The 17,667-nt window shown below is 41.8% G+C and overlaps 1 protein-coding gene across 1 annotated transcript in view; it reads right to left on the bottom strand.

Moving 5' to 3' along the window:
* Nucleotides 1-8,391: 8,391 nt before the first annotated feature.
* Nucleotides 8,392-17,667, bottom strand: part of ca10a (carbonic anhydrase Xa) — a 206,865-nt gene continuing 197,589 nt past the window's right edge. Inside the window, exons 6-9 of the mRNA XM_056366372.1 lie at nt 16,866-16,938; nt 12,422-12,576; nt 11,959-12,133; nt 8,392-9,412 (exon numbers count right to left, since the gene is read on the bottom strand). Coding sequence (XP_056222347.1) covers nt 9,390-9,412; nt 11,959-12,133; nt 12,422-12,576; nt 16,866-16,938 — 426 coding nt within the window. The 3' untranslated portion in view covers nt 8,392-9,389. The remainder of the gene's footprint in view (nt 9,413-11,958; nt 12,134-12,421; nt 12,577-16,865; nt 16,939-17,667) is intronic.

Genomic DNA, 17,667 nt, shown 5'->3' with positions numbered 1-17,667 from the left:
AAGGCATAAAAGGTCATAGTATTGCATGGCATAAAAACTCATAAAAACGACATATTATAGTAGGGAATAAAAACGTGTTATTAAAGTAAGGCATAAAAAGTAATTAAAACATTATAGTATAGTAAGGTATAAAAAGTCAAAAAAGACATAGCATAGTAGGCCATAAAAGGTCATACTATAGTAATGCATAAAACGCAGAAAATTAACATGGTATAGTAAGGCATAAAAAATGTAATGGAAATGATAGTATAACAAAGCTTAAAAAAGTAAGGCATTAGAGTTTCCAATTATAGAAATGTGCATGTCTCAGGAACATATAAAGCTCAAGCAGCTCGGGATTTGAACCTGAACCTCCTCATCAAGAGGAATAGTTATAACCACTGGACTATTGCTTCTTCTCAGACTGCAATCATTGTATGGTAACACATAAAGAACTGAAACTATAGTCAGGCACAGAAACATAGTTTATTAAAGCATTAAAACATTATAATGTAGTAAGGCATAGAAATAGTCAAAGAATAGCAAGGCATAAAAAAACGTCATAACAACGACATAGTATAGTAAGACATAGAAATGGTATATAAAATGTCATGAAAACGACATAGTACAGTAATGTATAGAAACGTCATAGTATATTATTCATTAAGGCACAAAAAATGTCATAAAAACAACATAGTATAGCAAGGCATAACAAATGTTGTGAAAACGATGGTAAAGCAAAGCATAAAAGGGTAAGGCATTAGTGTTTCCAATTAAAGAAATGTCCATGTACTGAGGGAAGAACATGCAAAGCTCACACGGAATGGCCTCAAGCCTGGGATTCAAACCCTGAACCTCCTCAACAAGAGGCAACAGTTGTAACCACTGGACTTTTGTGTCTCCTCAAAAAGCAGTCATTGTATAGTAACACATAAAAAACTCAAACTATAGTGAGGCATAGAAACATCATAGTTTGGTATCGCATGAAAACGTTATAATGTAGTAAAGCAAATATGCAAAGAATAGCAAGTCATGAAAACGACATAGTATAGCAAGGTATAAAAAAATGACATAAAAACGACATAATACAGTAAGGCATAAAAACGATAGCAAGGCATAAAAAATGTCAGACAAGTAGTAGTAAAGCATAGAAACGTCAAAAAAACTAAATTTTCACGAATTTTCTTTGACAGAAATTAAACTCATACTTTGACATATCCACCATTTTATGTTTACTCCCGCTTGTAACCTGACTGCTAGCCTGTTGAAGACAGAAGCCACAGTTAGCTAGCTATTTAACGCTAGCTAGCTTAAATAACATCAGTTGACATTGTTCTGGTGACGTTAGGTACCACTGTGATATTCTCACGTGACGTGAGCCTTCACATAGCCCCCACCCTTTCAGTCAAAGAATAAATTATGTGACCTCTAGCTTTAAAATAAAGTGCTCTGAGAAGGCATTACTTGGCCTCCATATTGTTATGACTTTGGATGTGCACTCAATTTGACACTCATCTTCACTAACACCCCAACAGTTATCTCAGGTCATTTCAGAGCAACTCAGTTTCCAAGAAGTGTCCGTATAAAAGCAAAACACACCTTCAGGTATGCAACGACGGTCGATGAACCCGTCCGCTTTCAGCAAAAGGTTTTAAATCCAAACAGCACACAGGAGATGTGCATTTTCTGTGTAGCTGCAGGCTACAGCCATTTAAACAGCAAAGAGAGGGCAGCCCATCTGTTGGCTAATAAAAGCAGGTTAAAGCAAGCAGCAGAGACAGAGAGAGAGAGAGAGAGAGAGAGAGAGAGAGAGGGAGAAAGGTCATAATATAGGCAGCAGTCCTTCATGTTTCACTGCCCCACTGCAGCCTTTATTCCTTTGGTTACTCGCAGGCCACCGACACTCGCTGAGCTTTTAAAACAGCCGTACACATTGGAGGAAATTTATGGAACGCAGCAACAGAATAGGCTTGTTTCAGAGATCTAAAGGCTGTTATCTGTGTGTGTGGTTGTGTGTGTGTGTGTGTGTGTGTGTGTGCAAGAGCCAGAAGAGAGTTCAATAACCCATTACATGTGTTTCACACGCAGGTTTGAAGGACAAACCTCAAATGTGTTATTAGTTCACGCTGTATTTTCCTCCACAAGCCCAGTGACATAGTCCAGTGTTTCATTATAGGTGCATGTGGTGTTGGCGTGGACGTCCAGCACACCACTGATGCACACAAATGTGACACTGAAAGTATCCAGCGCCTGTGGTGACAAAGGAAAAGAAAAATCTGGATCTGATATGCTCATTAACTCTTTTCCTGAAGCCCATATCGATGCCTGAATGATGCAATATAACACATACATAATGCATTATGTTATTATGAGAGCTGCTTTAAGCCCAGTGCTGTAATAAAATACACATAGGACATTGTAAGTGCTTAATAAGGTCACATATCCCATTGGATTTAATGGCTTTTCTGCCCATTTTGCATCAAAGTTTGTGAGGAGTTATCAGCATCAAAGTGGACTGTGTGGCTATAATGTGTGGAGCTTGTGGCTTTGAAGTATGGGCGCTGGTACTGTTATCTATAGAATATTTATTATGACATTCTGTCATTTTAAAGCTGCACTAGTCAATGTTTCTATATTAACCATGAGTCATATTGTTTGTAATGTGAAAGCGGATGCTTGTAGTGACAAACCTGCAGAGGATCATCGTGTCCCGTCAGGTCTGCAGAGCTGGTCAGTGTTTTACAAACATGACTCCGAATAAATACTAATCTCACTCTGTGTTTGCTGGATGTGTAAAATAACAACTCTTTGCAAATCTTAGATATCAGTTACAAATACATTTATTTCAGTAAATAAGCTAGCATAGCCTAGCATAGTATGTCCAACTACAGCAGAAATAAACATGTTTACAGCTAGGGTTCGCTAATGTTAGCTGGGGCGGAGTCAGACACTGCCAAGATGGCGATGGTGTAGCAGCTCACTCTGAGCTTCAAAAACTGCTCTTCAGAAACCTGTGGGTGGTAATCTATGCTGGAAACAGGGGAAAAACAGCTAGCATTGCTCTGTCCAAAGCTCGCCTATCAACACTTCTAAGGCTCAGTAATTAGCATGTTGTATCTGATTTGTTAAAAAGAAAGTGACATGACACCTGGACACCTGGCGACCTCACTGTGGCAACCAGACTCTAGAAAGCTGCACATCCTCACTAGAAGAAGTTGTTTCCCAAGGAATAATTACAGCACACAACTCCACTAACACCCTGTCCTGGCTACAGCTCCACACTTTACACATGATATGAGAGTGATATTGATCCTCTCATCTCACACACTTGGTGTGTGTGTGTGTGTGTGTGTGTGTGTGTGCGTGTCCAGTGTCTTTATTAGACATGTGTGCCTGTTTGCCACTACTTAATATCTGTCTCTCTCTTTTAATGTGGGCTCTGTAAATACACTGGCTGGACCACCCTTGTTTTATTGGATATCAATACATCTGTAGTTTACATGAAGCACTCATCAAGTTCTTATAGAAGGAAGCATCACAAGGACTCCCGGACGCCCCCTTGTTTCTGTTTTTTAATAAATAATAAAAGTTTCTCTTATAATAATAACAAAACAGTGATGAAGCAGACAAACAGTCTAGTTCTGAAATTCACACATTAAATTGAAAACTGTAAGAGGTCTGATTGATCCTGTGAAGAGGACTTTGAAAATGTAATTTAACTACTTCAAAATAAAAGTCCTTGCCCACCATCTTAATGTCAACCTTAAAAAGAAGATAATTTGGAAAATAGAGAAAATGATTTATTTGCTGTTGAATACATGTCCGTATCTTGTATTTTAATATTTATCTAACTTAAATTAATTAATACTGACACCAGATCAGACGCTGCAAGGACATGAAGAGGTCTCACCGGTAACCAAGCAACCATCATAAAGAATTCACTTTAATGTTGATAACGATTCTTTTCTTCTGTGGTCCTAAAAATTTGTGTCCCACCTGATTACATAGGTGTCACATCACAGCCAGGCAGCTGCATCACAACACAACTCAGGACGCTCAAATGAAGAGCACAGTGTGTGTCATGACGCTGTCTCGGAGGCCTGAATAGGACCCAGGTCGAAGAGGGAGTTGGAATAAAATGAAAAGTGAAATGAATTAGCCTCCAGTGAGACAGTGTGAGTCCAGGCTGAGTAACGCTGTGTCGCAGTCAGAGGTGTAGACGCCTCAGAGGAGGATGGAGCTCTGGAATCAGTAGATTAAGATCATCATCATCATTCTGAGTGGGACAATTTCTACAATCATAGCTTCAATAACATCCTCTTCTAAACAGTGTCGCAGTTCACTGGTAAGTAATTTCAACATGCCTGATATCTAATTATACAAGTAAGTGTTGAAACGAAAAACTTCTAAACAGAAGATATTTATCTTGTTAAGTATTGTTTTGCACATGTGCATAATGTATAAGCACTTTTTGTAAGTGATAGCAGCTGTCTGGATCCTGGTCCTCTTGGTCATAAAGAGCGGTTTTCTCTGAGGTTTTACTTCGGCTTTACAGCCGAGGATAAACAAACACTGCACCTGAGGAATGTAGTAATAAGTTAGTGATGTTTTAACCCTGATAACAACCCTGGCTCCTGGAAATTACTGCAACAGCAGATATTGTTTTGTAGGAAAGGGAGACTGAAGCACTGCATTCATTAGTAGCAGGTTTGGGTGGATGGATGGTGCACAAACAGACCAGGGTTCACATCCACACGCCGTCTGTGGTTCAACAAGCACAAAGGAAATAAACATGTTGTGTCTGAAGTCACTGACCTTGTCAACACGATATCTCTCGCCTCAAATGAATCTCCTCAAATTTTGCAAAAACGTTCTCTTGGACTAAAGGATGAACTGATTAGACTTTGGTGGTCAAAGGTCAAAGGTCACGTTGTACTCAGAAAACACTTTTTAGCCATTACTCGAGACGTCACACAGCAAAATTTCAACAAAATTTCAAACAGATAGTTACTCTGGATAAACAGGGATGTAACCTGAAACTGGTCTGAGTGGCGGAGGGATACGACCACGACGAGGTGATTCTAGTTTTTGTGTTAATCAGACCAGTTGTGTTGTGAGTGCCTACATGTTACCTTAACATTTCAATAATGCTGCAGTCTCTACAGATGGATATCGTACTACAAATCTCAGAAATTAAAATCCTGTCACGACTGTGTTTTCTACAAAACACATTTGCTGTTGCAGTTTAGTCGTGTATAACATTTATAATGTCACATCAACACGGGGAGATGAATTGGTGGAGGTGGGCGTGGTCAAGCTAGAACTGAACTATGGAGAGGACAGAAATAAGATTTTGAAAAGTGAGCACGTACCCAGCCGACTGCGGCCTTCTGTCTTTTCTGTCTCTCTTCCTCAATAAGTGAGAGTTATAAAAAAAATAACTTTGTGTAATTGATATCAAACGCACTTGTTTCCCAGGGGTTTGACTCCAGTGTCGCCCTCATTGAATCAGAGAGAAAAGTTTCTCTCTGCTGCAGCACGGCTGATTGAAAGCCCCACTGCTGCACACATCTGGACAGGTGTGTCTCAGGAGTCAACACACATATGGAGATTTGCACATTTTCGATTTGGCTCAGCAGCTGTTCCGCTCCACTCCGGCTCCCTGCATGCCACCGCCTTATTATGCTCTTATTAATGTAATATCATTAAATGTCCCCCCCGAACATCTGAGTGCAGCAATTTATACACACCTCATAACATTCATTCCTTTTGGCAGGGCCAGATAGCGGTCGAGTCCGGCGAGATCTACGGCGCAGTCACGAGTGTAGAACTGATTATTTGTAGGGGATGTGGTGGAGTGGGGGGGGGGGGGGGGGGGGGCAGTAGGTGTTTGGGAGGGCTGGGGCATTGAATCATTTGGTGTATTTATTATCCGTCCTCCAGCTTTGGCTCAATCCTGCGTCTCCTACATCAGGTAGAATAATGGCCTCCATAACCTTGGGCGCTGGTGGCCTCTGAGAACACTCCCCATAGCCCCCCCTCACCCCTCTGCTATCTTTTCATTACAGATCTGTTAAAAAAAAAAAAAAAAAAAAAAAAAAGGGCAGAGATCAGATCGCAAACAGAAAAAGTACCTGTGCACACGCACTCCCACATGCTTGGAGGCAGTATTTCTCTGCACATCAGGGCTACAAGAAGAGGCATCCTCAATTGATTGGGAGATAATGAAGGAGGGCGGGAGAGAGGGATCGATGCAGCGGGACCCTGTCGACAGAAACAGACGACACAGGGCCGGGTGCTTCACCTAACACAAGGCCAGTCTGGAATCAGAGGCTATCATGATCTGGACTCGCTTCTGCGTCTGCAGGTTGGGCTCTCTTCAGATTTGACAGTTTACAACCAAAGAACAAGTTACTGCACGCTGCAGGTTTACAACCTCTCTACCTGCTTTTATCTCAGTTACGACAAACGTGCAAAATATCACAAAATAACCTTGACAAGTGCTGCAGCTTTACATTTTCACAGCTTGCAGTAGTTTTGGTGTTGGACTGGTGGTGGTGGTATAAAACAGCCCAGTCACTTCAGCATCCTGATGGTGAAGAGAGGTTGTTATTTATACCTGTATAGCCTGAGAGACGCATGCAATGTAAGATGGAGGCCATCTTAGACAACACCACCCACCCTCTGCAGGACAGAGAAGCAGCTACAGCTGCAAACGTTTCATCTCACTGCAGAGCAGAGGTTCAGGAGATCCTTTGTTCCCGCTGGAGGGGATAAATAAAGTATCTACCTATGTATCTATGTATCTATCTATCTATCTATCTATCTATCTATACATATGCACACAGAACCACGATACTGTGATGGAAGTCGAGGGTTAGCTCCACCACACCCAGCATCACAACCCTGGAGAGTGTTTTCTTTCTGACTGTGAGGAAATCTAGATGACAGATGATAGATACTTGATAAAGCTCAGGTGTTTCCTGGAATAATCTGATGTTTTCACGTCCTACATGATGAACAGACGTGAGGTTTTTCGTCGACATATGAGAGATACGGTGTAATGAAGAAAACACATTGGTAAAGATGTTGAGAATAAAAACAAAACCTATAGAAAAGAAACAGCATGAAGCCACAAACAGAAGATGGACTATCCTGACTCAGATACTTGGATGAACCACAGAACAGTGGTTTCCATGGAGGATGGATTTTTATTAATATTTATCAGTATAAACGCAGGTTTTCTTTTACCCACTACAGAAGCTGGTTCTGGTTTCACTTCAGCTCATTATTGTGTCACATGTCGTTCCCTGTGTTGTGTACCTGCTCATGTAGAGGACACTGAGGATGGTTGTAACACTTCTAATTTGTTCAATCAGAAATCACCTGTTTTCACTCTGCACATGCTCCGTTTAGTCTTTACTCCACCTGTGAGGAAGTAATATCAGTAACATCAGTCTGCTCTGTTCAACTCTTCAAACGTAAACCATATTTATCGTGTCTATGTAAAGATCGTTCAGGCAAGTTGTCAGTGCTAATGTTTTAGCTGTTAGCTAAGCTAGTTCATGGCTACAGGAGTTTGGGTTGGTTGTAATGATAAAACACACACACACACACACGAACACACACACGAACACACACACACGGTAAAAAGTTTCGTTTTTTTAAATGCTAGTACTGATGTTTTAATGATTTCATCCTTTTTATGTAATTTTTTTTACTTATTTTAATGAAAAAATTTTGATTTATTATTTCTGTAATTTGACATTAATATCTTTAATGCTATACAAATAAAGTTTATTATTATTATTTAAGTCTTGAATAAAAAGCTTCAGTATGAAGGTTTTGTCATTACTGTGGAGTGACCTGTAATATTTCACCTACAACATTTAATAAACAGGTGAAACTGGTTTTAACACATTTTGAACGCGCTGGCTTAAAAGACAGAAATGTCAAACACGCTACTACCATCCCCGGTTTCATGGGCTCGACCTCAGATAACCACCTGGTAAACCCGCCGTGAGGACCCCGTGGCGCTCTCCCTCCGCTCCCTGTAGAGAATCCGCCGCTGGACCGAGGCCATGTTGTTCGGCGTGTAGCTCCATCAGCACAGGAGGTTCCTCTCCTCTCTGTCCCCTGATGACTGCTGATGTGATTTAAAAGACTATGACAAGTCACGGTAACCCCCGACAGAGCGTCCTCTGTGCTCGGCCGATAAGCTTCGGCGGTATCACGGAAACAAAGCAGAGGAAGCCTCAGTGAGGAGAACGCCACCGCGGGCGCCCTCTCCGTCATTGAGCGTGCTCTCTGAGGGGGTGATATTGACATATCAACACATTTAATATTGGAACGGTACAAAACAGGTACAGGTACAATAAGTCAGATCCTCCTATAGTGAAGCATTTTCCAAAGTGAACTTTCCAGACACATTTATTGGGCTGATAACATTACTCAAACACAGTGTATGACCATTGTAAACAATAAAACAGAAAAAAGGCATCAGTTCGAACCGAGAACTGCTCCAGAATTCAAAGTGCGCCAAGCTTTTTAAAATTCTCAACTTCTTCTTCTTCTTTTTTAAAATCCTCTTTAATATATCTTTTGAATGTTTAATTCATTACTTTTCTTAACATATTAATTTTTCTGCAGTTATTGATAATTATAATATGTACAAACGAGGCCAAGACACTGGTTGCTCTGAGAGGCCGTTAAGAAAGCCTGTAAATATCTGACTCTTCGTCTCCTGTGACGTGACTCCGGGGTTTTGGGACAATGACAAGGTAAGGCTGTGTTCCCTCTCTGTTGGTTTTGCTGATTGCATGCCTTGTTGGTGACTGTTAATGAAACGTCCGTGTGACACTTGTTGACCACTTGGTCTTGGTGGGAGGGGCGGGGGCTGGGGGGGGGGGGGGGGGGGGGGGGGGGCAGTGACTGAAGTCCTTGGATTTTCCCACTGATCGCAACTTCTTTATGTACAAAGGCTTTAAAGTCCCAACGTTGTCCTGTGGGTCGGGAAGCTTTCAAATAAACGCTTCCACATGGTTTTTATTTTTTTGTTTGTTTTTTTTAAATTGTTTCCAAGTGTCTTTTTTTTTTGTTTGTTTTCTCCCAAAAAAAGTATTGGTATCAAAATGTCCGTATAGATATAGTTGTGCAGTGGGGGAAAGGACTCGTGTTAGATGTGTCAGATCAAGGGTTCACACAGTTCAGCATGTATGAAAAGAAGAGTCTCTTTGCTCCTTCGCTCGGATAATGTCTTGGTGTTGTTTGTCTTTTTACAATGCCATGAAGTAATCTTAGATGAGATGCAGCCTTAAAGCCCGGGTTCACATCCTTCCCTTCTCCATCCTCCTCCTCCTCCTCCCGCTCTCCATCTCTGACACTCGTCTCCATGCTCATCCAAGGGAGGCTTACTTTAGCAACCACTCGTTCACTGGAAGAGAGGAGAAGGACAGGAGTGAGAATACTGATTTATATATGCAGTGCTCCTCCACAGCTCAACTATTCTCCAGCATATTCACCCCCCCCCACCCCCCCCCCCCACACACACCATATTTCATCTTATAGTGATAACGTACAATTTAAAAACGAATGGCTCTCGGGTGAATGGAATGAATGTGCATGGGTGTGTGGTGGTAGGTGATTGGGGAGGGTGGGAGAGAGAGGAGGTTGATGGGTGGGGGGGGTGGGGGGGGGTGCCATTATGTTTTGAGTGGCAGCCTTGACAGAAATGTATTGAAAGAAATAAAATAAAAAAAGGGCGCATGAATAAACATTGTAATTTGATAAAAAGTATCGCGCTCATGTGAAAGAAGGAATTTAAACATGTTTCCTCTCATCAGGTGAGTAAAACAAACACACACACACACACACACACACACACACACACACACACACACACACACATACACATCAGCTCTCAAACCACCCTGATTCCACATTCAGTTACCCCGATGACCACCTCTCCTGGGGGGTGGGGGGGGGCGTGTTGTTGCTCGCACTTTAAAAGGTTGACCTTACACAAATCACCAAAGAGACCTATTTCCCCTTTTAATGAGACCCCCTCCTACCCCGCCCCCCACCTCTGCACTTCAACACGAAGGCCTTTAAATCTCCAAACAACTAAACAAACTGTTCTGCTTTTGTGTTTTTGTTTTGCTCCGAGTCTCTGGAGTTCGTTTGTTCGGCGATCAGGAGGGTGCGAGGAGGGTGAGGGATGTTTTCCCAGAAGCCTCGAATCTTTTACAAAGTTTATAATAAAACTTCAACTTGGTGTCATTTCCCCTCGGGCTCTCTGACTGGACGGGCAGATCAATGGAGCTGTTTTAGCTACTGGAGACACATCGCCGTTTGTAGGTCGTGGCCCGATGACGAGAGAAGAAAGAAAGACTGAAGCAGAAGAGGAGGAGGTGACGGCAGGTGAAGAGGAAGAGAGACAGGACATGAAATGAGCAGAGGTGCATTTAATATTTCTACAGCTTCAGTTTATGATCAGAAATATTAAAACTCTTTTTGTTTTATATTTTCTTCCTTGATGTTTCCTGGGAAGGATTAATCTCATTAGAGTAAATGTTCTCCTGCTCAGAGTAGTGAAGACATTTACTTGACCTAGGAGCAGGAAGATCAGACCATTGCTGCCTCTTCTTATGTGGCGGGAAACAGGATTCAGGCTCATGTTTTCCCCCAAAGGATTTACAAATGGTCTGAAAAAATCCTGCATGTAGCTGCTGTACATGTCTCCTGAATATAGACTCAAGATGGGACGGGTGTTTACAAGGTGTGGCTCCGCCCCTGGTTCAAATCTCCCCACGACTGCTGCACAGAATACCAATTTCATCATTTCAGCACGAGGGGGGGTGGAGCGGGTGGAGTAGAGCGAAAAGAGAAAGAACCGGCGAGAGATGGAAACAGAAAAGACAATCATGATGTGTGTCGGCCACAGTACAGCAAACCCTGAGCAAAACATGACAAAAATAAGAGGATGAGACGCGGGAACTGGTGCTGCCTCTCGCCCTGCACAGTATTTACACTTCAGGGGTGAGATTCAACATTGTGTGCAGCAGATATATTGGCTGAGACAAGAGTGGAGGAGATGACAAACAGACTGCAGCGACACCTCCCAGGTTGCACTGAGCTGTGACAAGCCAGTTTTCAGCCAGTTCAGTCAGTCAGAGCCAAACAGGTGTTCTGCCTGTCCTGCCATCTGACTCCGTCTCTTCAGCGCATCAATCTGCAGTCTGTTTTTTCAGCCCGGTCCCGGCTCAACGCTCACATTTGATATTAAGTTTATTAATTATGATGGCGAGACCAGATCAGGCAATAATCCCCTGGACTTTAAGTGGATGTCGTTTCTAAAACAAATTAAAATCAGGGGCATTCAGGAGCAACGTTCCCCTGAAGCTGAGAGTTCAGTGAATAATGAAACGTCGCAGCCACTGACCAAAAACTACATCTTGTCAGTTGCTGGTCAGAAGTTCAAGTAGCTGCAGGGATTCGCTAAACGTCTGCGTTTAATAAATTAACACCTCTAAAGAGAAGAGAGGTGAAAGCCTCTCGTGCTGTGCATTTCTATTCATATTATATCACTGATATAACAATGACAATTAATATTGCAACTGCAGAGCTGTTGTATTAGACCGCATTAGTTTTAGCCAGCTGTTATATAGATGTTTTATCTATCTTTGTACTTTTATCTATCTACATTTTTACAAAAGTAATTTTACCTGAACTCTTTCCCTGGTGACTGATTTAGTTTTGACTGACTGATAATCTTTAGTTTATGTGCCTTTTAATTTGGAGCTCCACAGCACTTTACGCTGAAACTCAGTAGTAACACGCTAACGAGGAGGAGCTATACTCTCGTTGGTATTACTATGATATTAGCTCACTGTGTTCAGGTCATGGTATTTGCATGGTGGATGTCAGAGATGGAGGCGGAGTGATAACGTGGCAGCGGCGGGAACCAGGACGTGTTTGTACCTCGGTACTGCAGCTTCTGGGCCCTGTTGTTGGGGCAGTCTTTCCCCTGCATGCTGAAGTTGATGTTGGTGCGGATGCAGCGGTTGTTGAGCGGCTGGACCGGGCGAACGTTGTCGCTCATGCTGAGGAAGATCTGAGACGGCTGGTTCTGGCTCAGCAGGCGCAGGGAGTGCATCTGAGATGGAGACAGAGACGGGGAGGAACAGAGGAAGAAAAGAAGCCATTGAAAAGAAAAGTTGGCAAAAGCATCATGGAAATGTGAGCCAGGCATTTTTGATCCACTGCATTATTTTCCAGGCAGACGGTACGGAGGATTAGACAGAGGGAGAGCTGAGAAAGTTTCAGTGCCGGGCTGAACAATACTTCAACTCCACGGCAGAGAAAATCCTCAGCCGACACCGACAATCCTCAGAGAATTCTGGGAGTGTCGTGTCTCAGGTGTGGGTGGGCAGCTGAGGCTCACCTGCATACGTGTGAGGTACACCGGCTTGTTCATCAGGATCCACGTGGCCGTCTCAAAGCACGGGGGGATGGTCATCGAACCGTCGTACGTGATGAAACTATTCGTCTCCGGGTAAATCTCCTCTATGTTCAGGCCGGTCAGCAGGTAGGCGTCGTCTGCAGGACGAGAGCAACACGGGTCAAGTATGGACGTTGGAATCAGCAGGAAAAAAAGTCATCAGATTACTAAAAGGATTATCTTCAAGCAACGACAGATTTCTCGTTATTGGACTGTGTTTATTTGAAGGATCTTTACAGACCTGAAGAGACATGAAGTGAAAGAAAAACAACAACAGAAACACTGTCACACTGAACACAGCACCACGCTCATGGATGCACCTGATATTTAAATCCTTCAGATGTTCAAAACATTTGTTACAGAAAATCTAAACTCATCGCTTCAGCAACTCAAACCCACAGAGAATGATCACCTGACCCTGCAGCTCCCCTCTGGTTTACAGACAAACTTAGCAACTAACTGGTTGAACATAGTCGAACATTTTGCAGCCGCTCCCTCGGGAGTCGCTCGAGTGATTATCAGACATATTCAAACTGCAGGTGAATGTTAATGTTGCTCTGTGTCTGCTGGGTCTGTGAAGAGGCTCAACATTCACCGTATCAATTCTGCAAAGTGTCAAAAAGTCAATATTGCACAATCAGGGAGAGAGTCAGGAGGCAGAGCAGGTTGTCCACCAATCAGAAGGTCGGTGGTTTGATTCCCGGCTCCTCCGCCGTTAGGTGTGTGTGTTAAAGGAGCGTTGTGTCTGAATGTGTGTGTCTGCTGAGTGACTCTTGGCTCAACTGGAAATCAACACGGGTTTCATTCGGTATCGATTTGGAAAATTCTTCTGCAGATTTGTCTTATAAAAAGAGAAATGCTGTGATTACCTGAATGACTGAAGTTCTTGGATGGTGAATGGATGAATCTTAACATAGTGGACAGAACTACCCCCCAGTCTGTGTCTGCTCCAATGAAATGAAAGAGAGTAAAACGTACTGGCAAATAACACATCAGAGATAAAGTTTCTCGGCACTAAACACTGGGTTTGTTCTCTGCTCATCTCGCCACTGTCAGGACACTAATTAGACAGACTGCAACTCCCCCCCCCCCCCCCCCCCCCACCACACTCCAGTAGCATGCTCTCAGTGACTCGTCATCTGTCAGGCCTCTGCTAACAAGTGGACTGTGCGTTTTGATGAGTCACTGTGTTGGACCGCTGCAGCTTTAATGCTAATTCGCCTGTGTTCTGCATCGCTGTTACAAACTGCGTTTTGTAAACAGCGTTCCTCAAAAGGATATTAATTTATTAAAAAATAAGCATGACCGGATTAATTTGAGAAAATCTCCATAAAAAGCTTCTGTGATCCTCGATGTGCTGTTACCACTCCACCTACAGCGGAGGAAGAGCAGATCCATCACTCATCCTTCAAATTATTCTCTCTAGATGGTGTGTGTGTGTGTGTGTGTGTGTGTGTGTGTGTGTGCACATATACAGGAAAAAAGTGCGCTCGGCTAGCAGAGAGGGAAATGCTTAAGGACTCATAAGCATGTGCGGTGGTGGCGTGTAGCTGCATGTGCACGTGTGTGAGACGCTGTATCTGAGGCAATTTCGAAAGCTGTCAAAATCCATGGACCTGGAGGAAACCCCCCTCCCCCCCCCCCAACCCCCCATGCTTGCCTCCCCCTCCCCACCTGCCCCCTCGCCTGCAGCCTCTTGCTCTGCTCGGTGCCACTGAGACTCCTCCCAGTCACAAGGGGTCAGTGTGTTTATCCAGCCACTTACTGCTCCCCCCCATTAATCCAATTATTTGTCTCTTTTTTCAAGCTAGCCCCGGGCGATCTCTGTGCCGCTGCCGCCTCTCCAGCATGGCAGGCTGGCAGAGGGAAACCTCTGGAGAGCAGCTGTCGACTGCTGCATAACACGCTTCCTCACCAACAGCCATCCTCCAACTATCAAGAGTTCTCATCATCCCCTTCCTGCTGCATCCCTCCAATTACCACTCTGAGATGAAATAATGATAATGAGATCCAAAAAATTAAGTATTTATGTAAAAAATAAACACTTTGATAAACCCCGTCCTCAAACAGCACTTGTCCAATCATAGCTACGCAACCAGAACGAGGCAAGCTTTGGATTTCTGGATGTTCAAGCAGTCTGTATGGGACTGCGGTTTACGAGAGATGTAGTATGTAGAAATATATATAACTATAATAAAGATATATGAACAGTAAGGTTATAAAGAGTTTGGAAAACATTGTCTTTTTATTTTCTTTTTCAAAACCAAACAGGAACAAAAGTGTAAAGAACAGATTAAACTGTGTTTGTCTGCTCTACCATAAGCTACAAACGTTAGCATGTGTAGCAGCTAACTACCTACAGTAGTAACCGGTTACTGTCCAGGGTCAGCTGCTTCATTTGTAACGTGGTTTAAATCTACAGAGGGCCTCAACTTTCAGAGAAATACTAATAAAGCATTTCTTAAATTTGTTATTCATAACTAAGTTTAAAAATAGGAATGAATTAATTTGTTTACAAATTTAATTATAACAAAAGTATTTAATTATTTGATATTTTTAATGGGCAATAAAAAGAGGAGTTATACAAAGAATTTACAAATGAAAAATGTATCCATCAATAAATAACTCAAATTAAAAAGGTGTTCACAAAAACCAACATAAAACATTATTTAAAAATACATTAGTGATTTCACAAAATAAATAATGGAATTTAAAAATGCAGTTTAAAAGGAGAAATAAACAACTTAAATTGAATTTAGAATACAGATTTTAATCAGGCATTTAAAAGGCTAATTTCCTTCCACATTTGCATTTCCATTTCCTCGCCGCTTTTTCTGTTTCCTATTAGCAACTCGATTTGCTTGGTCATTTAGCTTCTCCTTTTAGCCTCTGCATTTAGCCTTTCCATGACACTTTGGGCCTTGTGCTGGTAAAACAATGCTAATTAGTCATGGGACGTAACAAGCTCTCTGATTGGCAATCACCTGTGGGAAGGAGACGATCAGGGTGTCTCCACTGGTGGACACTCTCCCTTTCACTGGCAATGTCCCTTTAAAATTCTTCTTATATCAAGGTTTGACATTTGAAGAGACTGAAAGCCAAAACTAAAATGTCCTGGCACAAGCACATAAACATATGTTCCTAAAAGGGCTTTTCTTGGCGCCTAAACAGTGTTGGAAAAGATATATATAAGGATATACAATATAAGGCTCTCTAACTAATCAGAGAGCTGGTTACATCCCGTGGATAATTAGCATCGTTTTACCTCGTTTTACCAGCACAAGGCCCAAAGTGTCATGGAGAGGGTAATAGGAGAAGCTAAATGAATAAGCAATAGAATAGCTAACAGGAAAAGGAAAAATAGAAGGAAAATGGAAATGAGAATAGAAAAGGAAATTACCCTTTTAAATGCCTGATTCAAATTTGTGTTCTTAATTAAATTTATTTATATTTTAAAACTGTTTCTTCAAATAGAGTTTCATTATGAATTCATTAATGTATTTTATTTTTTATTTTTGTAAATCCCCTTTTAATTTGAACTATTTATTGATGGATTGTTATTTCATTTGTAAATTCTTTTTATAAGTCCCGTTTTTCAAATGATTAATTACTTTGTAATTCATCTACTCACTTATAATGAACACATATGTAAACACATTTATTTATAACTACTGTTATTGTACAATTACTTATTAATTAATGAAATGCTTTCTTACTATTTCCGTGACACTTGTGGTCCTCCATAAAAACTGTTTTATTTTACAGAATAATAAAGCTTGAATAACTTCTGCTTTGCTTGTTCAGGTGTGTAAAGCTAAGCAGCAGTTTTCCTTAATTATAATACTAGGGTGAGTTAATTAGCTTTACACTGCAGTACAACAACAATATTGTTTATTGTTTCTTCTACAAGGACCATCAACAGGTGAGGATGCTCTCTGTTTACCTGGGACAACTCGTTCTCCTTGTTAACAAACTGTTGTTAACCTCCACCCTCCCTCTCCAGCCCACAGCCACGCCGCTGTCCGTGGTGCTGAAGTAACCGATGTATTTATATAAACTCCTCCCTCTGATATTAAATTGTCTCTGAAGCAAATATTTGCAAAAATCACATGTACATGTGCACACACGTGATTCTGCACATGTGAAATTCATGTGTTTTTTCTGTAAGTGAAGAGCTCTCGGACATTTTAAGAGACTTATTGCAGCAATATTCAGAGCCACCTCAGTTTCCTGAAGCAGTGAAGAAGCCGCTGTTAAAGTTAAATGTTGCCTAGCGATGTTTTTTAAACTACAACGCCAGCTCGTTGAAATGCATACGCGCGCCGTAGCCGTCACTTCAACCGTCGCTGCTTTAAGGCCCTAATTACATTACTGCACAGCCACTTACTTTTATACGTTATTCTTGTGATGGTGTCTCTGTTCAGCATTCGGTTCAGGAATGAGTTCGACGTCTCAGCAATCTGGATCAGAAGACAGAAAGAAAGAGAGAAAGAGGTTGAAGTTAGAGGACTGACCATGTAATGAAACGACAGCCCGTTCAAAATTAAACTCCACTTTATCTGTTGAGCCCAGCACTCGAAAGGATAACGCCAGTGTATTTTTTTTCATCTATCACCTTTAAAGCCAATGAAATGTCTAAACCCACTGATGTATTTTGCTCAGTCAGAAGCTCCTACACTGTCTTCTGCTGCTGCTTTGCCTTCTGGAAAACAAAGGCTCCCACTGTTTTTAAGAAACCATTAAAAACAGCTCACAGGCACACTCTGCTGCCACCACAAAACATAATCCATCTCTTTTAAATAGCCAATACACTGTATTTTTGTCCTAACAGAATCTATTGTGGATTTTGCTTGAATGTGACGAACGTTAAGCTCCGTATTGCCTCTCCCCTGCAGCACACAGTAATGTCACAGTACATGGGAACAATTATCTGCACATTAAATTTATATTTCAGAGACTTACATGAGAAGATTGACATCATGTTGATGTTTGTATGCTACATATGTAGCTGGAGTCCGGACATGGTTAGCATCGCTAAATAGTTTAAGCACGTAACAACACATTTTTGTTTTCATTTCTCATTTTCGTAAAAAGATAGAAGAAGAAGATATAACAGATATGAGTGTGGATATTTTTTAACTTTAGCTTCCAGTCTTTACGCCAAGCTAATCCCATCCATCTCTGTGCTG

Source organism: Seriola aureovittata, chromosome 21 (assembly GCF_021018895.1).
Source record: "Seriola aureovittata isolate HTS-2021-v1 ecotype China chromosome 21, ASM2101889v1, whole genome shotgun sequence".
Classification (NCBI taxonomy): domain Eukaryota; kingdom Metazoa; phylum Chordata; class Actinopteri; order Carangiformes; family Carangidae; genus Seriola; species Seriola aureovittata.
This window is presented reverse-complemented; position numbering and strand designations above follow the sequence as displayed.